Genomic DNA, 23,617 nt, shown 5'->3' on the forward strand with positions numbered 1-23,617 from the left:
ACAAAAAAATGGAACTTTCCTGATGTACTGAGAAGTGACAGAAAATCAGTCCTGCCATTCACCACCTTGGGCAAGGACCTTGGGCACGTCACTTGTAACCTCTCTGTGCCTCAGTTTCCCTGGGGAAGTGCTGCAGGACTCTATCGTCCATCCCCTACTGTCTGTTCAGCATTTGTTTGGACGCGAGATTGCTTTGTCAGATAGGCTTCTGAGTTGAAAAGAATACCTAAGACATGGAGGGCGGAACTGGGAAACAGATCCAGAAAAGCTGGAATGATAGAACCAGATGAGTTTAACTTCAATAAAATATGAATGTACAAAAGTTTTAATCTTCATTTTTTCATATTACCATGATTTTCCTGTTTTCTTAACCTTCCCCTTGTTAGTCAGCCCATATAACAATATTTTTTAATAATAACAATATATTAAAGACAAAACAAATAAATGAATGAAAAGAGGGAAAATGATCAGTTTATATTATCCATACATGGGGAAAAACCTGACAACACGTGCCAAGACCCCCACAGGAGGACCTCCCGCCTCTGCACGGGAGCTAGGGGAGGGGGAGGGGGAGGGGGAGGGGGTTTCCAGCCACAGTTTTCAATTAGGTTTAGTTTGCTTGAACTCTGCAGCAGAAGGGCAAAATAACAGAAGGATTATGGGAATGCCACAAAAGCCCCCAAAAGAAGGGTTCTGGCAATACTTCCCGGAAGTCCACCTTAGTGAGGAAGAAGGAAGTATTAAAACTTCTCAAGTTAACACCCCCTGGGCTGACTTGGAAGGAAATTGCCTCATGGAAGTCACGTGCCTGCACTTCTTCCAATTGAAATTTAGCTGTCGCCGCGTTCCCCAATCCCCATGGAAACAATCCCCGCCCCCTCCCGACCGCCCCGCCCCCTCGCGGCTCCGCTCAGGCTGTGCTATTGACTCCTCCAGATGACAATCAAGAGCCCGCGCTTGTTTTGGAAAGACCCGGCTGAAAGCGCTTCCTTGTCTGGGGAAGCTTTGCCTTCTGATTCGTCAGGAGAGCCGGGGCCTGGAGCCAATCAGAGGCTTCGTCGGCACCGCGGCTCCACGTCGGCACCAAGTGCGGGGCAAGATGGAGGCGTTGATCCTGGTAGGAGTTGGGAGGCACCTGGGACACTGGGGTTCCTCGGGGAGGCCTGGAGTCGAGGCCAGTCCTAGTCACGGGAGGATTGGAGCGGGCGGTGGGAAGGGATGGCTAGGAGCCTTTTCTAGGGGACTGGCATCGCCTCGTGTCCTTCACGGAACGTGTGGCCTAGTGCCCGGCCCGAAGCCTCGGACTCGAGTAGAAGGCCCAGCCGGGGAGGGAGCGCCCTGGCAGTAGGGTCAGGATAGGTCGGGGGTCCTGATGTTGGAAAGTGAAGCAGAAGGGTATTCAGGGGACCAGGACGAGTCGCCCTCGCCCCTCTCCTCCACTCCCCCTAATAGCAGTCCTGAGCCCTGGGGTGGTCTCCATGTGATTGGGACTTCAGGACCCCTCCCCAGATTGTAAGAGGACTTGGTGGGGTCATCACGGCCTTCGGGCTGCCCTTCCTGCCCGAGCGAGCCGGGGCTGGGGCTTGCTCATTTCATGGTCTTTTACGATATGGAGTTTGTGCATCTTGATTTCAGCCTCTCGTTCCTGTCTTTATAAGCCCCTTTCTTCCCTCCCCCACTAATGCCCTGCTTGTATGGGGAGGGCCTGTCTCCCATACACAGAAATGGCTTTTCTGCCCAAGGTGCAGCTAGTACAGGTGGTATGGAGTCCCAGAGCTGTTAGTTCTCTCTCCTCGAAGAGTGTGTTGTGTTATCTTATCCGTATGAATTGTCCTTATAGAACTAGCTGAGCCTCCAACCCACCTCCCAGAGAATCCTCAAGCTAAAATCATCTTCTGACTCCCAGCAGAGAGAAAAACTCGTACCTTAGGTATCAGAACACCACATTTCCACTCTTTTCTTCCCAAGGTGGTTAGTCCAGGTTATGCCTGTTTCATTTCATGGAGGGACTGTGAAACTTAGAGCTTGGGGTTGGAAGAGACCAAGTAGAAAATTTGGAAATTGGGCTAGTATTTGTTTAAAAAAAAAAAAAGACTTTATGCTCCTTGAGATTGGAAGGATATCTTTGTTCTTCACTCGTGAATGGGATACACTTCTTTCATAGAGATTTTTAAATATTAGATACTGGTTTTCCTCTATTTCTTTCCAGAAGGTGTCTTCCTTGAAGGATAGGTGAGAATATGACAGTGCCTAGAGGACCCTTTCAAGAATGTGTATGTGATGGTTGAATAAGAAGGCTGAAATTAATATTTTTTTCAACTCTGACTTTCCTCCGACTTTACCTCTCAATTTGTTGTTTTTCTTCCATTGATAACCCTTCAAAACCTTAAAGATGGAGGTTCAGTTTCTTCCTCCTCTCCCTCACCCTTCCCTTTAAGCAGTGAATCATCTTTCCTCCTGATCTGTACTTCGGATATTCAAGTATCATTGTAGCAGTAGATGTCCCTGGCCTTCACTCTGGGAATCAATCATCTTGTTATTCAGATATATACTTGTGTGATAGAGGCTAAAAGGGAAAACTGAGGTATGATAAAGAGTTTAAGGATCACACTAAAAGTAAAATTATGAATTAGACCTCAGTTTTTCCACACACACCCCTCTCGTAGACCTAGATTCTAACTTTTATTTAAATGGTCTTTCCCTTGAGTCCCTATATGTCAAAGTCATCCTCTTAAAACATCAGTTCTTTTGGAGCTCATTATTAGCATGTGGTGCTCCTGGGCACTGTAACAGTTTTCTATTCATTTGGTCACGAGTTTCTTCAGTTTTTACCAAATTTCCCTTTCCTTGGAATAAAAATTACCACAATATTCTGCTTTTTACATTAAATTTTAATGTTTGAACACTTTTTGAAACCTTTCCTCTCCCTTGGTCTCATAGTCAAGGTTTTTTCCTGTCAGGGAATCTCCCTTTTTTACCCTTTGTGCTGCCATATACCTACCAAAAAAAATTCACTTTTGCTTTTTTTCCACTTTAGAATGTCTTCATTAGATTCTTTTGATTTTTCTATTTAATTCAAGAAATATTTACCAGTAAGAGTGAGGGGCTGTTTTTTTCTCACTGTCTCTAATGAGCAGCACCATATGGTCTTGAGAACTCTCTTCTAGGTGCATTCCCTTTGCATCTTCCTCTTTCACTTTATTTCCTGGTTTGATTGTTGAGGTCCTCAAACTAACATCTGGAGAAACCTTTGGTGTTTCACCTAAGTGTGTCATATCCTTCTGTCTGTATTCCTGTTAGCACAGTTTTTGTTATTGTTTAGTCATTTAAGTCTTGTCCAACTCTTGGTGACCCCATTTGGGGTTTTCTTGGCAAAGATATGGGAGTGGTTTGCCATTTCCTTCAGTTCATTTTTGCACATGAAGAAACTGAGGCAAACAGATCTGAATGACTTGCTCAGGTCTTCCTAACTCCAGGCCCAGTGCTCTATCCACTGCACTACCTAGCTGCCCTTTCACAGTTTTTATAGGTTTTGCTCATTTGGAAGGACCCTGGACCTAGTCAGCAAAATCCCTGGGCAAGACTCTGCCTTGGTTGTGGCAATTTCTAATTATAGTATGCTTCTGAATTGTAGTATGTGTTGTCTTTCCTTATTAGAATGTGAGCTTGTGCTGAGCAGGAACTATCTTGTATTACCAGCACTTAACACTGTGTTCTGCACATAGTGAGCACTTAATTGATGCATTTTCATTCATTCAGTGATTTTATTCGTGGAAATCAAAGTTTTGTGGAGTCCTTGAATAATACAGTCCAGCCTCCTCATTCTCAGTGGGAGTGTGTCTAGCCTATACTAGATTATTTTAAGAAGAAAAATCCTCCCCCATTTCTGGTTCTTAACAGTCTTATTGGCTAAGTCAATCTTTTGATTAATCACTGCTTGTTCAGCTGCTAATTCAGTCCTTTTTTTTCTGATTGGAACGAAGGAAGAGCAGATTACTGTCTTCTGTTGATAACCCTTCAAAACCTTAAAGATGGCAGTTCAGTTGCCTCCTCTTCCCCCTCCCCTTCCCTTCTAAGCAATGAATCATTTTTCTTATACATCCCACCTAGGATCTTTGGTTTAGAGTGAAAAGGTACCTTAGTGGTCATCTAGTCCAGTTTCTTCAGCTTGCAGACAAGTAAACTGAGGTACAGAGGGCCTTGCTCTTGATCTTACAAGTAGTAAGTGGCAGACCTAAGATTTGAACTCAGGTCTCTGATTGCAAATCCAATACTTTCTCTTGTACCACACTCTCTTTTGGATTCTTGTATTTAACTCTGACTTTACTCTTTTAGTATCTATTTCTAGGCTGCCAGAGCGATTTACTCTTTCTGTCCCCATAACAGTGCTATAGTTTCCAAACACTTAACAAAACCCAAGGTTCCAGACCTTGTTGAGGAAATTATGCCATTTAAGGTCAGTGAAGATGTGTTATATAGGGAGAAAGGAAACTGAAAACAATCCAGTGAACCTAAGGGTGGATGTTAATCTATGCCCCTTGGCTCCTGAATCATCTTGATGGGTTTTTTGTCTAATTCCTTTGGCTCTAACAATGGAGGTATTTGGCTTAGAGTACCCCTTTCCCTGATCCAGCAAAGGTATCAATTACATTAAGCCCCCAAAGCATTTCCATCTACTTCCTGGCAGCCCCCTGTACCCCTCTCCCAGCTGTGTCCTTGCTGCTGCCGGGCCTTTCCATTTAGTTAGGAGAAGTAATCTCCTCGCTCTTGCACCGTGGAGATATATTTCTTGGCTGGGGCGAGAACGGTGCCAGCACTGCCCCCGGTGAGGTCCCTGGCAGCCATAAAAATTTTTATTGTGATTATGCTGGTGTCAGGGTGTCCATCTGGGTTATTGCACACCTAGTTTAATTGATTGAAGTTTAATTTATTGACACTTCAAATTAAATGATCAGAATAAACTGTGCTGTTACTCTGGCCGGCTTGTTTTAATGGTTGATTGCTGGAAGCAGACCTCAGCTTGAACTAAAGCCCCTGAAGAGCAATTGATGCAGCTTCTAACTCTCCTCATGCCTTGCCCTCTGAGAAGACCTCGTTATAGATTTCCGACGTATTTATATATTTTGCTCCCCTCTCCCTCACTGTGGTGGGAAGGAGCCAGTCCCTGGCAAGGTGTAAATTACCTCAAAGGTCCAAGGAAGTAGTCACATGGTCAAGAGAGAGAGAGAGAGAGAGAGAGAGACCTCTAAATTGGAGAAAAACAGACTCCTAAGGGTCCAGGTCTACTGGCTGGGTAGTAGAGGCAATTATCTGGTTAATTAAGACAGTCAGATAGCTGGCTGAATTATCCAGGGTTGGTGGGAAAGGTATTGGAGGGGCTGCTCGTTGAGAGAGAACAGGGAAAGCTGACAGAGAGAAGCTAATTATGAAAACAACAGATTTGGGCTTGGAATTATTCCCATGCTTACCACTGCTTTTTTATTTTATTCCTCTTATGTAGATATGATCGTTAGGAGTTATGGTTTTTAACAAGGAAAGTTGGGGGATGGTCAATGAAGTGGAGTATTGATAAATGACTGTAGAGAGAGAATGTATCAGTCCCTCTTATCTACCCATGTTTGTTTCCTGTCTCAAATAGAAATGACAAAGGACTGGGAAGAAATCGGAATATTGTCCCATGGGCTGGTTGATGGATTTAGGTCGTGAATGCATGCCAGCCATGATCCTTGAGCTCATAGGGCCCCCCAGAATCAGCTTGTCTCACTCTTCTCACAGCTCTTCTCTAGCCTAGTATCTCTTTATTTCCACTCCATTGTTGGACAGACTTTCCTTTCAGAAAATCTTCCTAACTCACCAAATTATCCAACCTAAGTCACTCCTGTTGCAGTTGAAACTCAGTTTTCTTTTTACCACTCAATTTTATGATTCTGTGCAAATTTATGACAGATGAGATATTTCAGGTGTTCTTATTACATAGGTAGTCCATGGCAAACAGGTTTTCAAAGAAGGGATCTCCTACGTCTGCTCTTTCCCTTCCCTCCTGGAGTCAACCTAAAGCCTGTGTCCCAGTGGGAAGGGGAGACCCAGAACTCCCAAGCGCCCAGCTCTGGTGTTCTCTGATCTGGATCTGGGGCTGGCTTTTACTCCCTCTGCTGGCTGGTCCTTCATTTAGTACTCATTCCTCTTGTTTCTTCATTCAGCAAACACTGTAGACATAATTCACATTGTGTGACCCCCTTTAAAGTTTACAAACATTTTCCTAACAGCTCTCCCCGCCCCGCATTGTTGGTGATCTAAACAGCTCCATTATATCAGTTCAGTTACATTTTTGCATAGGTAACTTAAGTCTATATACACAACTCCAGTCCTGTCTCCAGTAAGATATCCCATAAGCATCCTTCCAGCCACCCAGATTTGCAGCCTCAGTTCTATCTCTCTTTTCACCTTCATAGCTTACCAACTGCTTGAGGCTTGTCTTTTCAGCCTCCACAATGTGTCTTGCATGTCTTCCCTTCTCTCCATTCATGCACTCACCACCATGATTCAAACGCTTATCATTTCTTGCCTGGACTATTGAGTTAGTCTTCTAATTGTCTTCCTTGCCTTCACTCTCACCCCTCCCCAGAGCATCCTCCACCCTGTGCCAAAGTGATATTTTTAAACAGAGATCTTGACTACATCACCCTCCTGTTCAGGCTGCTGTAATCGCTCCCTCTGGCTCCAGCCTAGCTTTGCACCTTATTGTGCAGTACTCTCCCTTAGGCTCTTAATCCTTCACCCACTTGGCCTACTTACACTTGTGTGTGTGTGTGTGTGTGTGTGTGTGTGTGTGTGTGTGTGTGTTTGAGCTGTGCATAGAAACAGAGAAGCAAGCACACACACGTGTACACACACACATACATATATACATACATACATATATGCACACATCTCCCCACTTCCTTGCCTTTGTACAGGCTGACCCCTGTGCCTACAATCTGCTGCATTCTCAGCACTTGTCTTGTAGGCTTCTTGGCTTTCTGTCAGGTGCCACCTCTTTTAGAATCCTCATCTTTGCCCTTCCCCTGAAAATTACTTTGTATGTATCTTGTATTTAATTTTGTATTTATGTATTGTCTCCCACCCCAGAAAATGCAGCACAAATCCTTAAGGGCAAAGGCTCATTCATTGTTGTCTATTTCCTTACTAGCACAAAGCCCAGCACATAGTAGGTGCTTAACAAATGCTGTATGGTAAGAACACTCACTCCTAAGTCAGAGAACCTGGGTTCAAATGCTCCATCTCCCACTGTATGATCTGGGGCAAGTCACTTATCTCCTTAGGCCTGTTTCCTCAACTGTATAATAAAAGGATTGAACTCCATAACATCTGAGGTCCTTCCCATCTCTGAATCTGTCACCTGTGACTCAGTTGAGTTTGGTGAGTGCCTGTCTGCTCACTCTCTGGGAAAGTGTTTTCGAATTTTTCTCACAGTGTTGTCCCCAGTGTCCATGCTCCTGCTGGCCTTTCCTTACTTTCTGTTTCTTACCGGTTTTTGGTCTGACATAAGTAGGTATCGTCTGAAAGTGCATGAGGACTCTTGCTTCTGAGATCCCTGCATCTGGACAAGGTTCTCTGGTGTGTAAAACCTGCTCCTGCCTAGTGGCAGGAAAAGACTGAATGTGTAGCAGGTTCTGTTTGGTAGAAGAAAGGTAGGCAAGGAGAGCAGCATTTGGCCCGGCCTCACAGGACCGGGACCAGAGCTCAGGACTCCCCACCTGTCTCCTGCACAGACTTTTTCTGTTGTTTTGACAGACCTAAGTGCTCATTCATGTGCAGGGAAAAGGGAAGAGGGAGGTGGTAGAATAACGTGGGGGGGAGGCGTCCTTTCTCTCATGGGAGGGACCTCTGTAAGAGGAACCTAACTGCCTTGATGGGGTGGGGGAGAGCCAGCTCAGCCCTCCCTCCAGCCCTCACTTTTTCTCCACTGCCTTTTGGACGGTATCTCCCCGTTTTTCAGTCACTTCTCTCTCTTCTTCTCATGGATAGATCAGTTAATTAGTTATGGACCCATGGCCTCTCAGCTGTCACATCAAGGTCCTTATTCAGCAGTGTTTTCTGGATACTTACAGCATGAAATGAACTTAAATCAGCCTTGAGTGTGCTGCCCACTAACTCTGACTTAAGGAAAGTCACCTCAACTCTGTCAGGCTCACCTCATATACTAAATGATGAGATTCACTCAAATGTCTCTTCAGATTTCTCTAATTATCTTGTATCTCAGAACTGTCTCCTCTTCTGTTTATTGAAGCCTGGTAAAGAAAGGGTTAATGGGAGCTTCTATTTAGTAGTTTTTTCTTGTTCTTGATATTTCATATCCTCCCTGCGTACCTTGTATGTACCCAAATAAACCATGGGCCTACCTAGAAATATTAAAAAAAAAAAAAAAGGGTTAAGAAGTGTGGTTTCAGGGGGACAGTGAGACCCATAGGGGGCAGCATTTGGAATGCCTGACCCACTGACCTTGTGTGTACTGCAGAGAGCATATGTGGAAGGTGCTGATGTTTTCCACCAGCCCTTCAGCTGAGATCAAAGCCTGCTCGTTCTTTCAGCTCTGCTGGAGAGAGCATCCCAGTTGCTTCCATGAGAGGGACGTGCTTGTATGAAAAGCTCTCTGACTCCTGGACTCCCCCTCAACTCCCTTCCACCCACCATTTTCCAGGCATCATTAGCATTTGAGGTGAAGTTCTGTTATACACTCAGACTGTGGCTCTCTGAAAGTCAGTGCATCACAGAACTTTGTCTCGAAAGCTTTCAAGCAGCTGTCTGTTTGGAGGGAGTGGAGCGGAAGGACAGACTTCTGAATCCTCCAAACATCTTCACAGGCCAGTAGTGCTATCTCAGCAGCCATCCCTTACCCTCTGTTCAAAGGTCAAGCCTGGTCCATTGTACAGGAAGTACAATCCTTCCTGATAACAGGCAGTTATTTATAAACCTGCCCTTTTGCAAAAATTTCATGTGAAATGACATTATCAGTAATAACTTCCAGAGGCTTAGACTGGTCTGTTTTATGGCAAGGAGAACTCTGGGTCCTTGTGCTGTTTGAGAGGGAAGGGCTCTGCCCCAAGAGCCCACCAGGAAAGAATCAGACTAGCACAGGGAGCTCTTGGGAGAACACTGCTTCAAAGCAAAGTTGAGAATTAAAGTAGGGATTGAGTCACTGGGGAGATGTTTTGCTGGAATTACTTAGAGAATTCAGTTCCTTACTTTGTTTCAACCCCTGTTCACTTTGAAAAAGCACTCTTCTTTGTGGGACCTTCTCTCTTTACAGAGCTTTGGAAAGTCACATTCTTTACCCCCTGAAATCTTTACCCTTCTCCTGTTTATCATAGAGCACAGAGTCTGTATAATTTCATGTGTTACATTGCTTCACTTTCCAGTGAGTTTAAGAGCCAGGAACAGCAACTTACAGATATCTGCTGAGCCTGGTGAGCATCTGGCCTTGAGTACCCAGAAGCCATGAAGATTGTAGTTGACTCTGCCAGGCACAGCTGGCCACAGCACTTTGCCTTTCCTTTTCTTTCAGCTCAGTCTCTTAATTTGCCACAGAGAAACAGTCTGTTTTAAGAGAGGAGCCAATTATGTAGGCTCTTTTCTCCATGGTTAAAAACAGTAGGTAGGATTTGAGGGTCTTTAAGGGTGGTGAAGAGTGGGTCAGGGCCATAAGATTTTAGGAACCCACCAATCCCAGAGTTCCCTTATTTCCTACATCTTACACCCATAGGGATTAGTGTCTGGAAGGTGGCTGTTAAGGGAGTTTTGTTAGGGGTTTCTGCAGGGGTTTTGGCAGTTGTCTTTTCTACATGATCAAAATTGGAATTGATAGTAATTATTGGTAAATATTTGATTTACCTAAACAAGTAGTTCTGCATCTAAATTTGGAGATTTAGGTATAGAAGGATCCCTTAGATCCCTCATTACTCTTCCTTTTATGGAGTTTTGATTTTAGTCCAGTATGTCTTAACAAGTCTTAAAGACTGGATGGTCTTTGCTCTCTCCCAGATCAATCCTATTCCCTTGAGTCAGGCATTCTGCAGAGGTGACCCAGAGGCCCTTAGAGTCCTTTTTTGCCAATTTACCTCCACAGAGGCATTGCTTTGCTGTATCTTTTCCCCTCTCTTCCTATAGGTTGTTAACCTCTGACAAGAGCCAGGCGTGGTGGGAGGATGCACCCGGCCCCTTCCAGCACTGGGTGGGAATCTTCTAGGCAGGCCAGGCGATATCCTTTTTCTTTTTTTTAACTTAAAGTTTTATTGAATCCTTTTGTTTTTACTTCATAGTCATTATCACCTTCTTCACAAACACTGGGGCACCAATGTGAAACAGTGCTGATTAGCGAGTGAAGTAGTAGGAATCTAGGAGCCCCATCTTTGCCCCACCCCCAAAGTGCCTATTTTCTGAAAGCTTCTAGGGAGTATGTCTCAGGCCTCTGTGGCTATGGGGAATTGTATTATGTTTGCAGTAAAGGAACGAACAGTTCCTTGGGTGCTTTCTTCAAGGCTGGCTTTTCTTCACAAAGAAACTGGTGTACTCAAAGCTTGTCAGCTCAGCATGAAAGGAAACTCCCCTTTTTACCGCTTTTCAGTCTTCCTAAGACAGGTCTCCACTTTGCTTCCTAATCCCAGAAGTGCAGGCCAGCCTTTGTACCTGCAGTCTGAATGGTGGTGATCAGGGTCCTCAGTGAAAGACTGGGATGGTGGGGAGGCCCAAGACACTACCTCAGAAATCTGAGATAACATTACAGTTAGAGGGGGGCCACAGAGAGAGAAAGAGAGAGAGAGAGAGAGAGAGAGAGAGAGAGAGAGACAGTGTGTGTGTGTGTGTGTGTGTGTGTGTGTGTGTGTGTGTGTGTGTATGTGTGTGTGTGATCACACCTCAGCTCCCCTCGGCTCAGAATGGAAGGGACTTTGTTAAGGCTTACTTCCCTCCTCCGCATGGCTGCTGCAGCTGGGGCATCCTGGGTATGTTCGACCTCATCCCTAAGTTGCGCCTCCGAAGCCGTTGTTAATTCCACAGCAAAGAATATTTCGGATTAACCTTTGGTGGCTGTATGTGTGGGTGGTAGGTCAGCCCCAAGAACAGGGTTCAGCATGTTTATTGAACAGATCTGCCTTGATGATTGCTCAGTGGTGACTGGGACCTGCCTTGGGCTTTTCTCTGGGGAAATGTGCTTTTCTAAGGCTTATGGAGAACTTTCTGCTAAAATGGTCCCCCACAATTCTCAGCTCTATATATGTACCCTTTCCTCATGCTCAGTCTCTTTTCCCTGATGCCCTACTCCCTGTGATCTGAGGGTTTTTAGCTGGGATGAACCCAGGATAAGGGACTTGCAAGGATACCAAAATCCTCCATCAACATCCCAGTAGGGGAGAGGGGTCTGATCTGGGCTGTCAGCATTGGTGGGAACCCCTGCAACTAAAAGCAATCTCTATCTCTTCAGGAACCTTCTCTATACACAGTCAAAGCCATCCTGATCCTGGACAATGATGGAGAGCGGCTGTTTGCCAAGGTGAGAACACAGGCAGATTTCTATACATGGAGAATGCTGCCCCTTCTGTCTCCCTCCACTCCCTTGGGCATCCAAGCGTTTGAGCATTTTCCCCTCCTTGCCTTGTAGCCCTCCAGGTATTTTCTCACAGGTATTATTCCACCTCGTTTTCTCTGCCCTTCAGTCCCCTCCTTTAACCAGTTTCTTTTCTTCTTTCACACTGGAGAGAGTGCATGCTGCATCTTTGATTTTTTTTTCCCCAAAAGGAGAGAAGTGTCACAATGTGAACAAAAATTATCTGTAGGGAAACTCAAAGTGCTCAGAACCTCAGAGCCCTTGTCCCTGCCTCCCACCCTTCATCTGTAAGCCCAGGATTCCAGCTTTGTGTCTAGAATTAACTTTGGTCCAATAACCCTTCAACCACCCGAGCATAGTGTTTTGGACCTAGTGAATGGAAAGGGAAAGGATGCTGCTTTTCCTTCACTTGTTCCACCTCCAACCACCTTCTCCCCCTTCTGGAGAAATTCCTTCTGTCCCTAGTGTATTAACTCTGGGTGAGCACAGTATAAATCAGTCAGCAGGTAGAGATTAGTTTAGAATTCACCAGCTGTTCCTCCCTGTAATTGGATGTAACTATGCAGGACACCTTTTGAAACAGTTATCCAGTTACTAAATGCCAGATCTGTCATAGGTCTTCAGCTGACTGCAACGGATTGGCCCTTAAAGAGCAGGACGATTTAGCAGTCCAGGTCCCTGCCCCCTTGTCAGGGGGCTCAGTAATGTGTCAAATTGGCTCCTGATTCAGTTGCTTTTAGAAGTCAAGATCTGGAGAAATGGGAAAGAAAAGAGAACGGTTTGCTTCTCACTTGGGAGGTTATCGAAGCCTTTCCCAAAGCCTTAGCTCCCTGGAGTGATGAGTGGGAACTCAGATCTGAGAGTGACATGCTTCACTATCTCCCAGGGTCTTTTGTGCCTGTTGGTGACAAAGGCACAATGTTTATTGAGCTCCTTGGAAATCAGAAGGCGCAAAGCTGACATTTCTGCTGGCACTGTAGCAGCTCCCAGGAACACTTGACTGGAATAGTCCCAGGAGCTCTTGCTTGGGGTGTGGGAAGGAGCCAAACCTTTTCAGCTGCCTTGTGAAGCCTTTGCTTCTGGTGGGACCCCTGGGTTGGGGGCTTTGTGAGAGGGCTCTTCTCCCTCTGCCCTTCTGTGCAAGTGTACAAGGTTACTCTGCCCTTTTTTGGTTAAGTGTCTGTTTCTCTCTTCCTTTTGCTGTTTCCCTGTCCTAAACTGGGGTGGGGGTGTGTGACTGAGGAGGTATTAAAATGGAGAAGTCCAAGACTCCGAAAACAGTCAGCCCTCAGTTATTCTTCCCTAGGGATCCTTCCCACCTCCCCTAGTTTTTCTGACTGCTCCTTCCTCTTCCCCCAGTACTATGACGACACCTACCCCAGTGTCAAGGAGCAGAAGGCATTTGAGAAGAACATTTTCAACAAGACCCACCGGACTGACAGTAGGTCGTTTTCCTCCCACCCCTCTGGAGTCAGAATGGGCAGCAGGGGTGGAGAGGAGGGACTGCTGCACCAGAGAACAGGAAGCTGCTGCTCAGCCTCCTGGTTTTTTCTTTCTCCTCTTCTCCTCCCCTCCCCCGCCCAATTCCTCCCCAATAATAAACTCTTCAGAAATGGAATGGGGAGGTGAGTGTACCTCACTCGGGAATACTGTACTGGAAGGTTGGCTGTTAGCTACCTGTCTGCTCCCTGGATTTATGAGCCTCACTTGACAAATTTAACTGCAGCTCTGCTTATTGTACCGCATCCATTAGGGCAGGTAAATGGAAGTCTGTAAAGGTGACCGCTCTGCATTTTCACCTCCAAAGGATTGACTGGCTTCCCACCTCATCCACAAAGAAGGAAATATGGGGAAAGCAGTGGGACAATCTGATTGCATTCCCCTCGGCTCCACTCTCCCACCCCCAATCCTTGTCTGTGAAGGGGAGAAAGAACTTGATTTTAGAAGCTTTCTCCCCTGCCTTGCTCAAGCCCTTCAGAGGCAACTGTACACCAACACATCTCTAAGTTGTTTGTTTCTCTGCATGGTGGCTCCGCTCAGCAACTCCTTTCGTTGCCCTGGGCCCTCGGGTCATCCCTCTGTCTGTTCTCCAGGTGAGATTGCCCTCTTGGAAGGTCTGACTGTGGTGTACAAAGGCAGCATTGACCTCTACTTCTATGTGATTGGCAGCTCCTATGAAAATGAGGTGAGATCCCTCAATCCCTGGATTGTTAACTCTAAGTCCACCTGTTGGGCCATCTCTCTTTTCCCTTCCCATCCCAGGAGACAATACGAAGCACTTTCAGTACCCTGTCTACTTTTAACAAGGTCCATATTCATAGCCAGTCTCACAGTTTCTTCAATACTTTGAAATATCAGTTATTTCCCAGTTGCAGGTCCCCTTCCCTAATTGAGGTAGTTCCCCCCACCCCCTCACCTTACTAGGAGAGGCAGTGAAATCCAGGGAACAGAGCTTAGCTTTGAGACTGGAGACCTAGGAACTGCCTGGAACAATCTCTCGCCATGCAATCCTAAGTATGTTCCTTAACCTCTCTGAGCATAGTTTCCTCATCTGTAGAATGGGGATAATTGTATTGATAGTATAATATCTTCCTCACTAGAGTGTTGTAAGAAAAACAGTTTGTAAACCTTTAGAGTGCTATAGAATTGTGAACTCTTTCTGATATTATAGTTGCTGTCTTTCTTCATTAGCTGCCACGGCCAGCCTTCTGGTAATGAGCTTCTCCACGTTTAGCCAGGTCTTTGGATGATGGAGGCCAACAGAGTGGCCCACCCTCTCCTTCCCCTTCCCCCCGAGCTTGTGCTCTACTAGCATAACCTTTGGGGGTCACCTCCATGCCAGAATGAGACATTGGATGAGGCCTTTATTAATCACTACTATGTCAGCTTGAAGGTTTATCAAGTACTTCGCATCCTCTTATTTGATCCAAGGGAGGTAAAAGAATGCAAATAGTATTTTCTCCATTTTACAGATAAGAAAATTGAGCTCAGAGATCACATAGCAAATAAATGGCTATCAGGCTGTGAACCCATGCCTTCAAAGTCCTTATCTGGTGCTTTTATCATTATGGCACATTATTAGAAGTTAACCTTATAAACAAATTCAGAAAATGGACCAACCAGAAAGGTCTTCCCAAAATAATCTGTCACCTCCAGATAGGAAGCATTGTCCATATTTTAGCCATTTCCTTTTGTGTACAGCATACATTCTCTTTGGTGAGTGGCCATCAGCATGCTTTATCATGATAAGAAAGGTAAAGTGATGGATGAGTCTTTTCTAAACTTTGAAATGGCCAATGTTGGATCATATTTGCTAGAATTTGGGTCAGTTTGTCCACTCATTGGTTCATGCTGGTGATGAACCCTCCCCATCTCATTGCTGCATGATGTTTCACCTTAACATATCTTGTGGGTGGAGGGGACATCGAAAGAATAGTGAATTATTCCTCAAAGGCTGAGGGCAGACCTTCCATCCAGTCACCACAGTTGAGGGTCCTCCGTGAAGACAAAGGCATGACCAGAGGGTTTAGTCTATATGTTCTGGGTGAGAGTAGTAAATGTCACAAAATCTTCTCCCTCTAATCCTCATCCTTTGGGGCTTCTCTCAACAACGTTAGAGGATTTAGTTCTCAGAAAGAGCTGGTGGTTTCTGTGTCTCTCGCCAAACCTCTGCCTTCCTCTGATTGCTCCCACAGCTGATGCTGATGGCTGTTCTGAACTGCCTCTTTGACTCTTTGAGCCAGATGCTGAGGTAAGCCAGGCCATCTCTGGGGGTTTGAAGAAAGTGTGTGACTGTCCTGTAGGACCCAATGGGCCGTACTCTTGGCCCAGTGAGGACTCTTTGAGCTGAAGTTCCTAGGGATGAGGCAGATCTGCCCTGTCAATTCAGATTGTGGCAGAGTGCCATCTCCCATGAAGATGGTCTTCGATCTAAAGACAGGAGTGGCAGTAAGCCCAATCTACATCATCCTTTGTACGTCACAATCAGAGAGCTCTTTGTAACTTGAAGAATAATGGCTCACATTTTGTAGTGCTTTACACTTTACAGAGGATTTTATGTACATTCTCATTCCCTGATGCTCTAATGAGGTAATATTGTTAGTATCCCTATTTTACAAACAAGGCTCAGGCTATGAGATTTGCTCATTATCCCAGATCCAGGTCTATGAATCCATAGCCTCTGTTTATCAATTTATTTTGCCTTCTATTATGTGCTGCCTCCTCGTCCCTAGGTCTCAGTCTCTCCCCTGTTGATGTTGGGGGAGAAGGAAAAAAGAAAGATTGTTACAGAAGAGTCATTAATGGATTAGGGTTTGATTCTTTGAGCCTCAGCCTACTTTAGCTATGCTATTTCTGCCTTCTGACACCGAGTTTTACCCTTTAGTAGAATAGGGTTGCCCTTTGCCCTGCTTTTCTTGTCTAGCTGAATTCATGTGGAGGATATGGATCTGAACAGGAGAATAAGAAACCTTTTAAAGGAAGAACAGATATAAGACTTTGGTTTAGGGAAGTAAAGTAGGAAACTGAGGACTTATGAAGAGAGGGTGGCAGTGACCTGATCAGCACTCACAAATCTTTATACCCACTATTGGTTCTCTCCTCAGTAGATAGCCTCCGTTTCCTTTCATCCCCAGATCATCAAACTGTCTCCTTTGCATATGGCTAGGAATAGACAATGGCTTCTTTTCTTAAAATCTCTAGGGTCCTCAGTTCCATTTTTGGACGTTATAGACAAAGCAGGGAGGTGTGCAACTCCCTTTTGTTCAGGAATATAGTGACTCAGCTTCCAGGTGAAAGAGTAGATGGGGAGAGGGCTAAAGACAGAATTCAGTGGACTGATAATACTGGTCAGATATGCCCAGCATCAAATTCAGTTCAGTTGAGGGGCCTCAGCTCAGGTGTTACTTGGGAGTCCTCACTTCATACTTTGCGCAGACCTGGCCAATGTGCTTAGAGACTCATTTGGGGTTCTGAGATACCTCTTTTAAATAAGGTCTTTGGGGAGCCACATGTGGGAAGTAGTGTAAATAGATGGTAATTTTATTCTCCATTCAGGTTGGATCTCCTTTTATTTCCCTCTATGTGTCCACTTAGGGTTTTAGGTCACTGTAAGCTCACTGAGTCTGCAGCATGATCTGGCAGCTAAAAGGTTTAGCATGGTCATAGATGATAGTGACAGAAATATCAAGTCTAGAAGAAGGGGATCACAGGGCCACTGCAGTCTTCTCTAGTCTCCGTCTGGAACATGGTATTTAATTCTGAGGGCCATTCTGAGGAGGGTGCTGACAAACTGCATTGTGTAATAGGGGAGGGTCATCAGGATGACTGAGTCAGAATCCTGTCTTAGGAAGATGGGGTGTTTAGTTTAGAAAAGCAAAGAATTGGCTGCCATATATGTGCAGCTAGAGATTTGGAAGGCTGTCCCATGAAAGGGGATTCTCTGGGTTGCTGTAGAGGACAGAAGTAGGATCCGTGAGCAGAAGTTGTAGGGAGGCAGAAGGAACACAAAAAACTGGAGCTGAAATCAGCAGGGCCGCCTCAGGCTCTTGGAATGTTCAAGCAGATGCCAAACAGCCATCTTTCAGAAATGTCCTAGAAGGGATCTGGAGATATGACAGTGTTCATGGGGCAGAGAGGGAAGGAACAAGAAATCAGCCTGGTGTTCAGTAGGACAGGCTTGATCATCCCTCTTTCCAGGTTAGAAAACAAGTGTGGAAAGTAAAGAAGAGAGGGAAAAGTAGGGGGGGGCATTGTGGAAGGAGCACTGCCTTTGTTTCCTCATTCACCTGAGGCAGTCAGGTGGCCCTGGGGATGAGAGGCAGGAAGAGTCTTAGCTTTGGGACCCTCAGCCAGTCCCTTTACCTTTCTCACTCTGTTTTCTCCTGGTAAACTGGGGGTGATAATAGTACCTGCTTCTTAGAGCAGGTATGAAGAGCTAATGAGATAACCCTTGTTAAGCACCTTACAAACTTGGAGAGCTCTATAAATGCTGGCTATTATTATCTAAGGCATTTGGCCTGGGGCAAGTCAGTTACCTTCCTGTGGCCTCAGTTTCCTTATCTGTAAAATAAAGTGGTTTTTAACCCAAATTTGTTAGAGCAGGATCCACCTTCCAATTGATAAATGAATAAAGGATATGAAGAGACAGTTTTTGAGGGAAGAAATTCAAGCTGTCTCTTTAGCTACATGAAAAAAAAATGTCCCAGATTGCTAATAATTAAGAGAAATGCAAATGTGGCAACTCTGAGGTTCCACCTCACTCCCAATCAGACCAGCAGAGTTGACAGAAAGGAAAAATGACAAGTGTTGAAGGGGCTTCAGAAAAACAGGCACATTAATGTACAGTTGACAGAGCCATGAATTGGAGCAGCCCTTTTGGAAAGCACTTTGGGACTTTGTCCCAAGTGAGGACCTTCAGTTGGATGACCGTCAAGGTCCTTTCCAGCTCTAAATTGTATGCTCCTGGTATCTGAGGAGTGGTACAGTTAGGTGCTGGCTTACTCAGCTGTGAGAATGTGCATTCGCTTTCTCTTCTTGCCCCCATCCCCATCTGGGTGGGGGGTGGGTGAGGGCTTCTTTGCTCATCTTGAAAGAATGAGAAATTCTACAGCCTAATTTGGGCGCCTCATTACAGTTAGCATCCCCCTGTTCCTCCTTCTTATAACCTGGCTTTCTTTTCTTTTGGGCCCAGGAAGAATGTTGAGAAGCGAGCATTGCTAGAGAACATGGAAGGACTCTTCCTGGCTGTAGATGAGATCGTAGATGGAGGGTGAGTCTTCTGAGCTCACTTTGGGTTGGGAAAGGAGGGAATTGCTCTGATTCTCAAATCAGAGACCCGTAATTCTTTTCTGTCCCTGTCTTTGCTGGCTGCGTCTTGTCCTGGGCATGGTGGATGGAAGTTTTCTGTTTATCTCCACAGGGTGATTCTAGAGAGTGATCCCAGCAAGTGGTACACAGAGTAGCTTTACGGGTAAGTTCCTTTCTGCCTGCAGGGCCAGACTCATTCCATACCTGAATGCTTTCAGATTTAACCCTCTGTGAGAGCCCTTCCTCCATTTCAGTTCCCCTCTCCTTCAGTGCCACATAGAAGGAGAAAGGAAGGAGCTTCTCTGCAAAGCTTAACAGAACTAAGGTACCTTACACACAGTAGCTGCTCGACACTTGCTCTTGCTGCTGTTGCTGTTTGTCTTGTTCTCACCATGACATCAGGGAGGTGATGCCATGACATGCAAGTGAATTGGAGTTCAGTGAGGGAGCACTGTGCAAAGTCACAGCCTCACTTTCTCCTCCTGAGCCATCTGGGGTTCAGGGGCCAGATAGAGATCCAGACAACTGTAGATAGCCCAGGATGCAAGTAGGGGGACCTTGGCCTTTTCAGCTAAAGCCTTTAACAGGTCTCAGTTTGACTGAGGCAGCACACATGATTTACATTTATTCTGAGCGAGTCAGGGCCCAGACAATGACTGAGTAGGGGCTGGGACCTGAGTGTTTTAGGGTTAAGGCTGGTCTTAAAAGAAAAAACGAAAACAAAAAAGTTGCAGAGATCAAAATTTATATTCCCTTTGGGCAAAACACAGACAGGTGTGATACCCTATGTGGAGCAAGAAGAGAGAGGGAGAGAAAGAGAAAAGAAAGCTGTGTTGTCCAACTGAAAGCTTGGTCCCTAGTGGGCCTTTTCTACTCACAGAGGTTGTTGTTTGTCCTTCATTCTTGAAGAGGACCATGACATCAGGGAGGTGATGCCATGATATGCAATAAATTCTTTAGTTGTCCTGATCCATATCTGACCACTGGACCCAGATGACTCCAGAGGACAAAATGAGGCTAGTAACTTTGCACAGCCCTCCCTTACTTAGATTTAATTCACTTGCATGTCATAGTGTTAAATGAATGAGTGAATGTATAGTATTCAGGGCTTTGGAGCTAAAAGGGAACTTGACAGGTAATCTTAATATTCACAGATGGGACTACATCTCAACCATCCCAGATAGGTGGGAACTTTCCCTTTGTTTACAAATCTTCTGATTTAGAAACTCAGTCACCTCCTTTTCTAATGACCTTTTCTAATCTTTCTAGCAAGAAGTCTTTCTCTGCATCTTTCCTTTTGCTAGAAATCCTAAAAAGGGAACATTTGGGGTACGGAGGAAGTATACTTGTGTACGTAGCACTGGGGGTGGGTGCAAGAATATCACAACAGTAAGTTATAGTGAAGGAATGGAAGGGTTGGAGAGGCAAATTGGACTCCCCATTCTAGGAATGTCCTGACTCTGACCTCCGCCAAGCAGAAGCTGACAGTGCTGGGTAATGGGAAATGTCTTCTCCCTTAACTGCTACAGGCTCCATTTGCATAGTTTAATCTTCTCTAACATATGTCTCCGTGTGGAAAGAGGGAGGGTCTTCCCCCACCCCACACCCACTCCCTCCCTTCCCTTCTTGGGCTGCTGTTGCAGCAGTTTATTCAAATTAACATGCTGTCATTACCCGTTAGGCCTTCCAGGATCCATTAAACTATTACCCACCACCACCACCCCCAGCTCTCAAAGTCCTCCCTTCATCTCTTCCCCAAGTGAGATTGATATTCATGGAAAATTCTTCTCTAACTGGGAAGTCAGCACCCCCCTCCCACCATAGACTTGAGGGAAATGGGATATCAGAAAACCCAGGTGGGCTGGGTCTTGCATAAGGTAATACTGCCCCTAAAGCAATAAAGCAGTAAAATAAGTTCCTTTCATCAGATCTGTCCCTATGAGAAGGTATAGCCCGTTTTATACCCCTTTCTCTGGGATGGGGGTAGAGACAGAGTTCAAGTAATCTATCTTCCAAATAGACTTCAATTTAAGGATATTCTTTCTTCCCATCCCTCTCCTCATCCCCCCAAAACTCTTTAGGCCTTGCTGTAGCTTTATACTCTAATTGCCTTTCTCTGTTATAGGGTGAAGATGTTCCCCTTACAGAGCAGACTGTGTCTCAGGTATGTTCCTGACTTTCCCCCTTTAGCTCTACCTAGGATTAGGTACTCTGCCTCCCATTTACCAGTCCATAGGAGAGATGGGAGGTGAGGAATCTCTGTCGTAGAGTAAGACAGCCTCCATCCTCCACTTAGCCCTTCCCAACCTTCCCCACCCCACACACACCATTGCAGAGACATGAGATGTGCTTTCTACTGGGATCGCCCAGTCTCCTTCCCCTACAACCCACATCCCAGTTTTCTGTGACTGCTGGCTCTCAGCCTTTCTCTGTACCCTTCAGACCTTCCCAGCCTGCAGCCTCACCCTGTGATTTACTCCCCAGCAGAGGCTTGCCTGAAGCAGATGGTCTTTGTGCTCTCTCTCTCTCTCTCTCTTTCTTTCTCTCTCTTATTATTCAAATGAGGGCAAAGCTGGGAATGCACATTCCAGAATGTGTTGGTTTGACAGATCCATCCTTTCTTGGTTTCAGCTATCACTTGTCTTACCTGATACAGGGGAGGGACTTTGTTTTCTGCCTGGGGGAATTTTTATCAGAAATTGTATCTTAGAGCCCATTTTTCTTGGCATTTTCCCCAGCTTATGTGGTCTTTTCCCTCAAGTTATTTTCATTGAAGGGTTCAGAAAACTAACGGGCTATTCACAGTTATCCTGCATCTTAAAGCTGGATATGGCTTCCCATAACCCCCATAGTATTTTTAATATCCCTTTATAAACTAAGAAAACTAGACTTTGGAGGGAAGTAAAAAGAGTAGGAAACTCAACCCCAAGAAAAATAGGAAGGGCTCCATTTCTCCAACCAAGTTCTCATTGTGGGTGCTCCTGTGTCTGCAGGTATTGCAGTCGGCAAAGGAACAGATCAAGTGGTCGCTGCTTCGGTGAAGACTTCATTAACCCCCTGCTCCCATCATTGCTCCCCAAGCCATTTGTCTACTGTGATGCCCCCCTCCCCATCCTCACCCCTGCTGCACTGCACTGTTGGTCTCAGGGCCACTTCAGGGGACTAAGGGCCTTCTGTTCTCCCCACTTTTCTTTGCCTTCTCTCCTCTTTTTCTCCTCTTCCCAAAATGATCCTGAAGATCAAAAACTAGGATTGAACCAAGAGAGGGGTTATGTCCTTTCCAGCTTTCTCATCTCTCCTCTCATTCAAGCAGTGAGGTTTCTGGAAGTGGTCCGGGACCTAGCAGAGCTGGGAACAGAACAGGGAGACCAGGATGGTGCCCCCTAGATCAAAGCATTAGGAAGAATATGCTGTTTTCCTCTTCTGGTCTCACCCTCCCTATACCCTGGCCCTCATCCCAATACAGGGAGAAGCGGAATAGTTCTGTCCAGAGGCCTCCCAGATTGTATCAGTCTCTCATGTATTTCCTCTTATTCCTGCTTACTACCCCCAGTCTCCTAGAGAAAGAAGAAAAGCGGCTTAGAGAGAGGCAGGCAAGACTCTAACTGGGCTGGGATAGAGGTTGGGAGAGGCAGTAGAAGTGGACACTGCTTTTCCTCAGTTACTCACCGTAACTCTCCCAACCTCAATTCCGGGCCTGATTTCTAGGCCAGAACTCTTCTGTAGCCTGGGAGAGAGTGCATGTTGGGGGCCTCATCTCCAGTAAATCACCACTCCACAAATAGGGTCTTGTACACCATGTTCCCCAATTCTGGGGCAGAGCCAGTCTCCTGGATGAGAAAGCTCAGCCTCCAGTCTTTGGAAGAAAGATTTTCTGCTTAGAATTTGGGTGGAGGCTAGATTTATCCTCTGGGTTCCTTCAGACCCCATTGTGGCCCCTGCACATTTGAGACAAATGGTTCTGCCTTGTGTCTAGACCCTGATCTTAACCCTTTCCCCATCTTGCTGGCCTTTCCTCAGGCTTGCTGGGCAGAGGGTATAGGATTTTTGTGGGGGTGGGGGGTAACGGCAGGGAGGAAAGGTTAGGATTAGCTTTATGAGACTTGGATTGGGGTAAGGGGAAGATTTCTCTTCAGGGACACCAGAGAGGGCAGGTTTGGAGCTTCATTCTCCCATTGTCAAGCAAGCCCTTGTCAAATACAAACCTCCTGTTAAATTAGTGAGCTCTGAGGTTCCCTTGCTCCTTGATTCCATGTACCATCGGCCCCCCTTAAGAAGCAAACCTATGTTCCCTCTGGTGCCATTGTCCTAAGTCTCAAACATTGCCGGATGCCCACCCCCAATTTGCTACATTCCGAGGAGGAAGAGACAGGACAGGGGCAGGCTCGAGGGAAATGGAGCAGCTGCGCAAGGACCCTCCTCTGCACAAAAGACTGCGAATAAAGCATCTTTTTTTTCTGAATTGCCTTTGGTGTATTTGGGGGGAAGGCACCCCTCTTTTGGATAGCTACCACACTCACTTCCTGCCTTCCCTCCCGCCTCAGGAATTCCCTTCACCCCTTTCTCTAAACATAATTTACAAGGTTCTTCCCCCTTGGCATCCCTCTCTCTCTTCACCTAGAAATGGGCTCCAGGGGTGGGATGGAGATGGCTTTTTCCTCTGTCTGGGGTCCAAGGAACTGAATTCCTCCTCCCTCCCACCTTCCCTTCTCCCTCCCCCCACCCCCAGCTGCCTCCTTCCTGTGCCATCAGTAACCAGGAGACATGCACCTGCATGGGGGCTGCTCCAGCAGACAGGCTCCCCTTCCCCAGCCCACTACCCCCCCTAAAGCTGTGCTGAGCGGGTTATTTATCGGAGCCAGCGCTGCTCCAGAAGGTCAGGACGGTGGTGTAAATAACCTCTTCTCACAAGCTCCCCTGTGCCTCCTGAGCCCTGCTCCCCCTCCTCACTAGCCCCCTCCTCCCCTTTATTTCTCACAAATGAATGTGGCTCGGGCTGGCGCAGAGCCTGGCCCTGCATGTTAATGGGGCGGTGAGCTCACCAGATAGATTTAGCTGGAGCTTTTATGGTTGCCTCGGTGACAGAGTAAGCTTTGTTTCTCTTCCCGCTCCTATTCTCCCTCTTCTCCTTTTTGGGGGGAAACCATCCCCTCGCCCCCATAGTACGAATTTAGTTGTAGAGTTGGATTTTCCCCACACGGGAGCTAT

At 46.0% G+C, this 23,617-nt stretch overlaps 1 protein-coding gene across 1 annotated transcript; it reads left to right on the forward strand.

Moving 5' to 3' along the window:
• Nucleotides 1-944: 944 nt before the first annotated feature.
• On the forward strand, nucleotides 945-22,871 carry COPZ1 (COPI coat complex subunit zeta 1). Its single transcript, XM_072654914.1, is given in 10 exon segments — nucleotides 945-1,117; nucleotides 11,480-11,548; nucleotides 12,962-13,043; nucleotides 13,696-13,787; nucleotides 15,298-15,353; nucleotides 18,294-18,371; nucleotides 18,522-18,541; nucleotides 18,544-18,572; nucleotides 20,535-20,573; nucleotides 21,403-22,871. Coding segments are annotated over 10 exon segments (531 nt in total). The 5' UTR covers nucleotides 945-1,099; the 3' UTR covers nucleotides 21,451-22,871.
• Nucleotides 22,872-23,617: the final 746 nt, after the last annotated feature.

This window comes from Notamacropus eugenii, chromosome 3, assembly GCF_028372415.1.
Source record: "Notamacropus eugenii isolate mMacEug1 chromosome 3, mMacEug1.pri_v2, whole genome shotgun sequence".
Classification (NCBI taxonomy): domain Eukaryota; kingdom Metazoa; phylum Chordata; class Mammalia; order Diprotodontia; family Macropodidae; genus Notamacropus; species Notamacropus eugenii.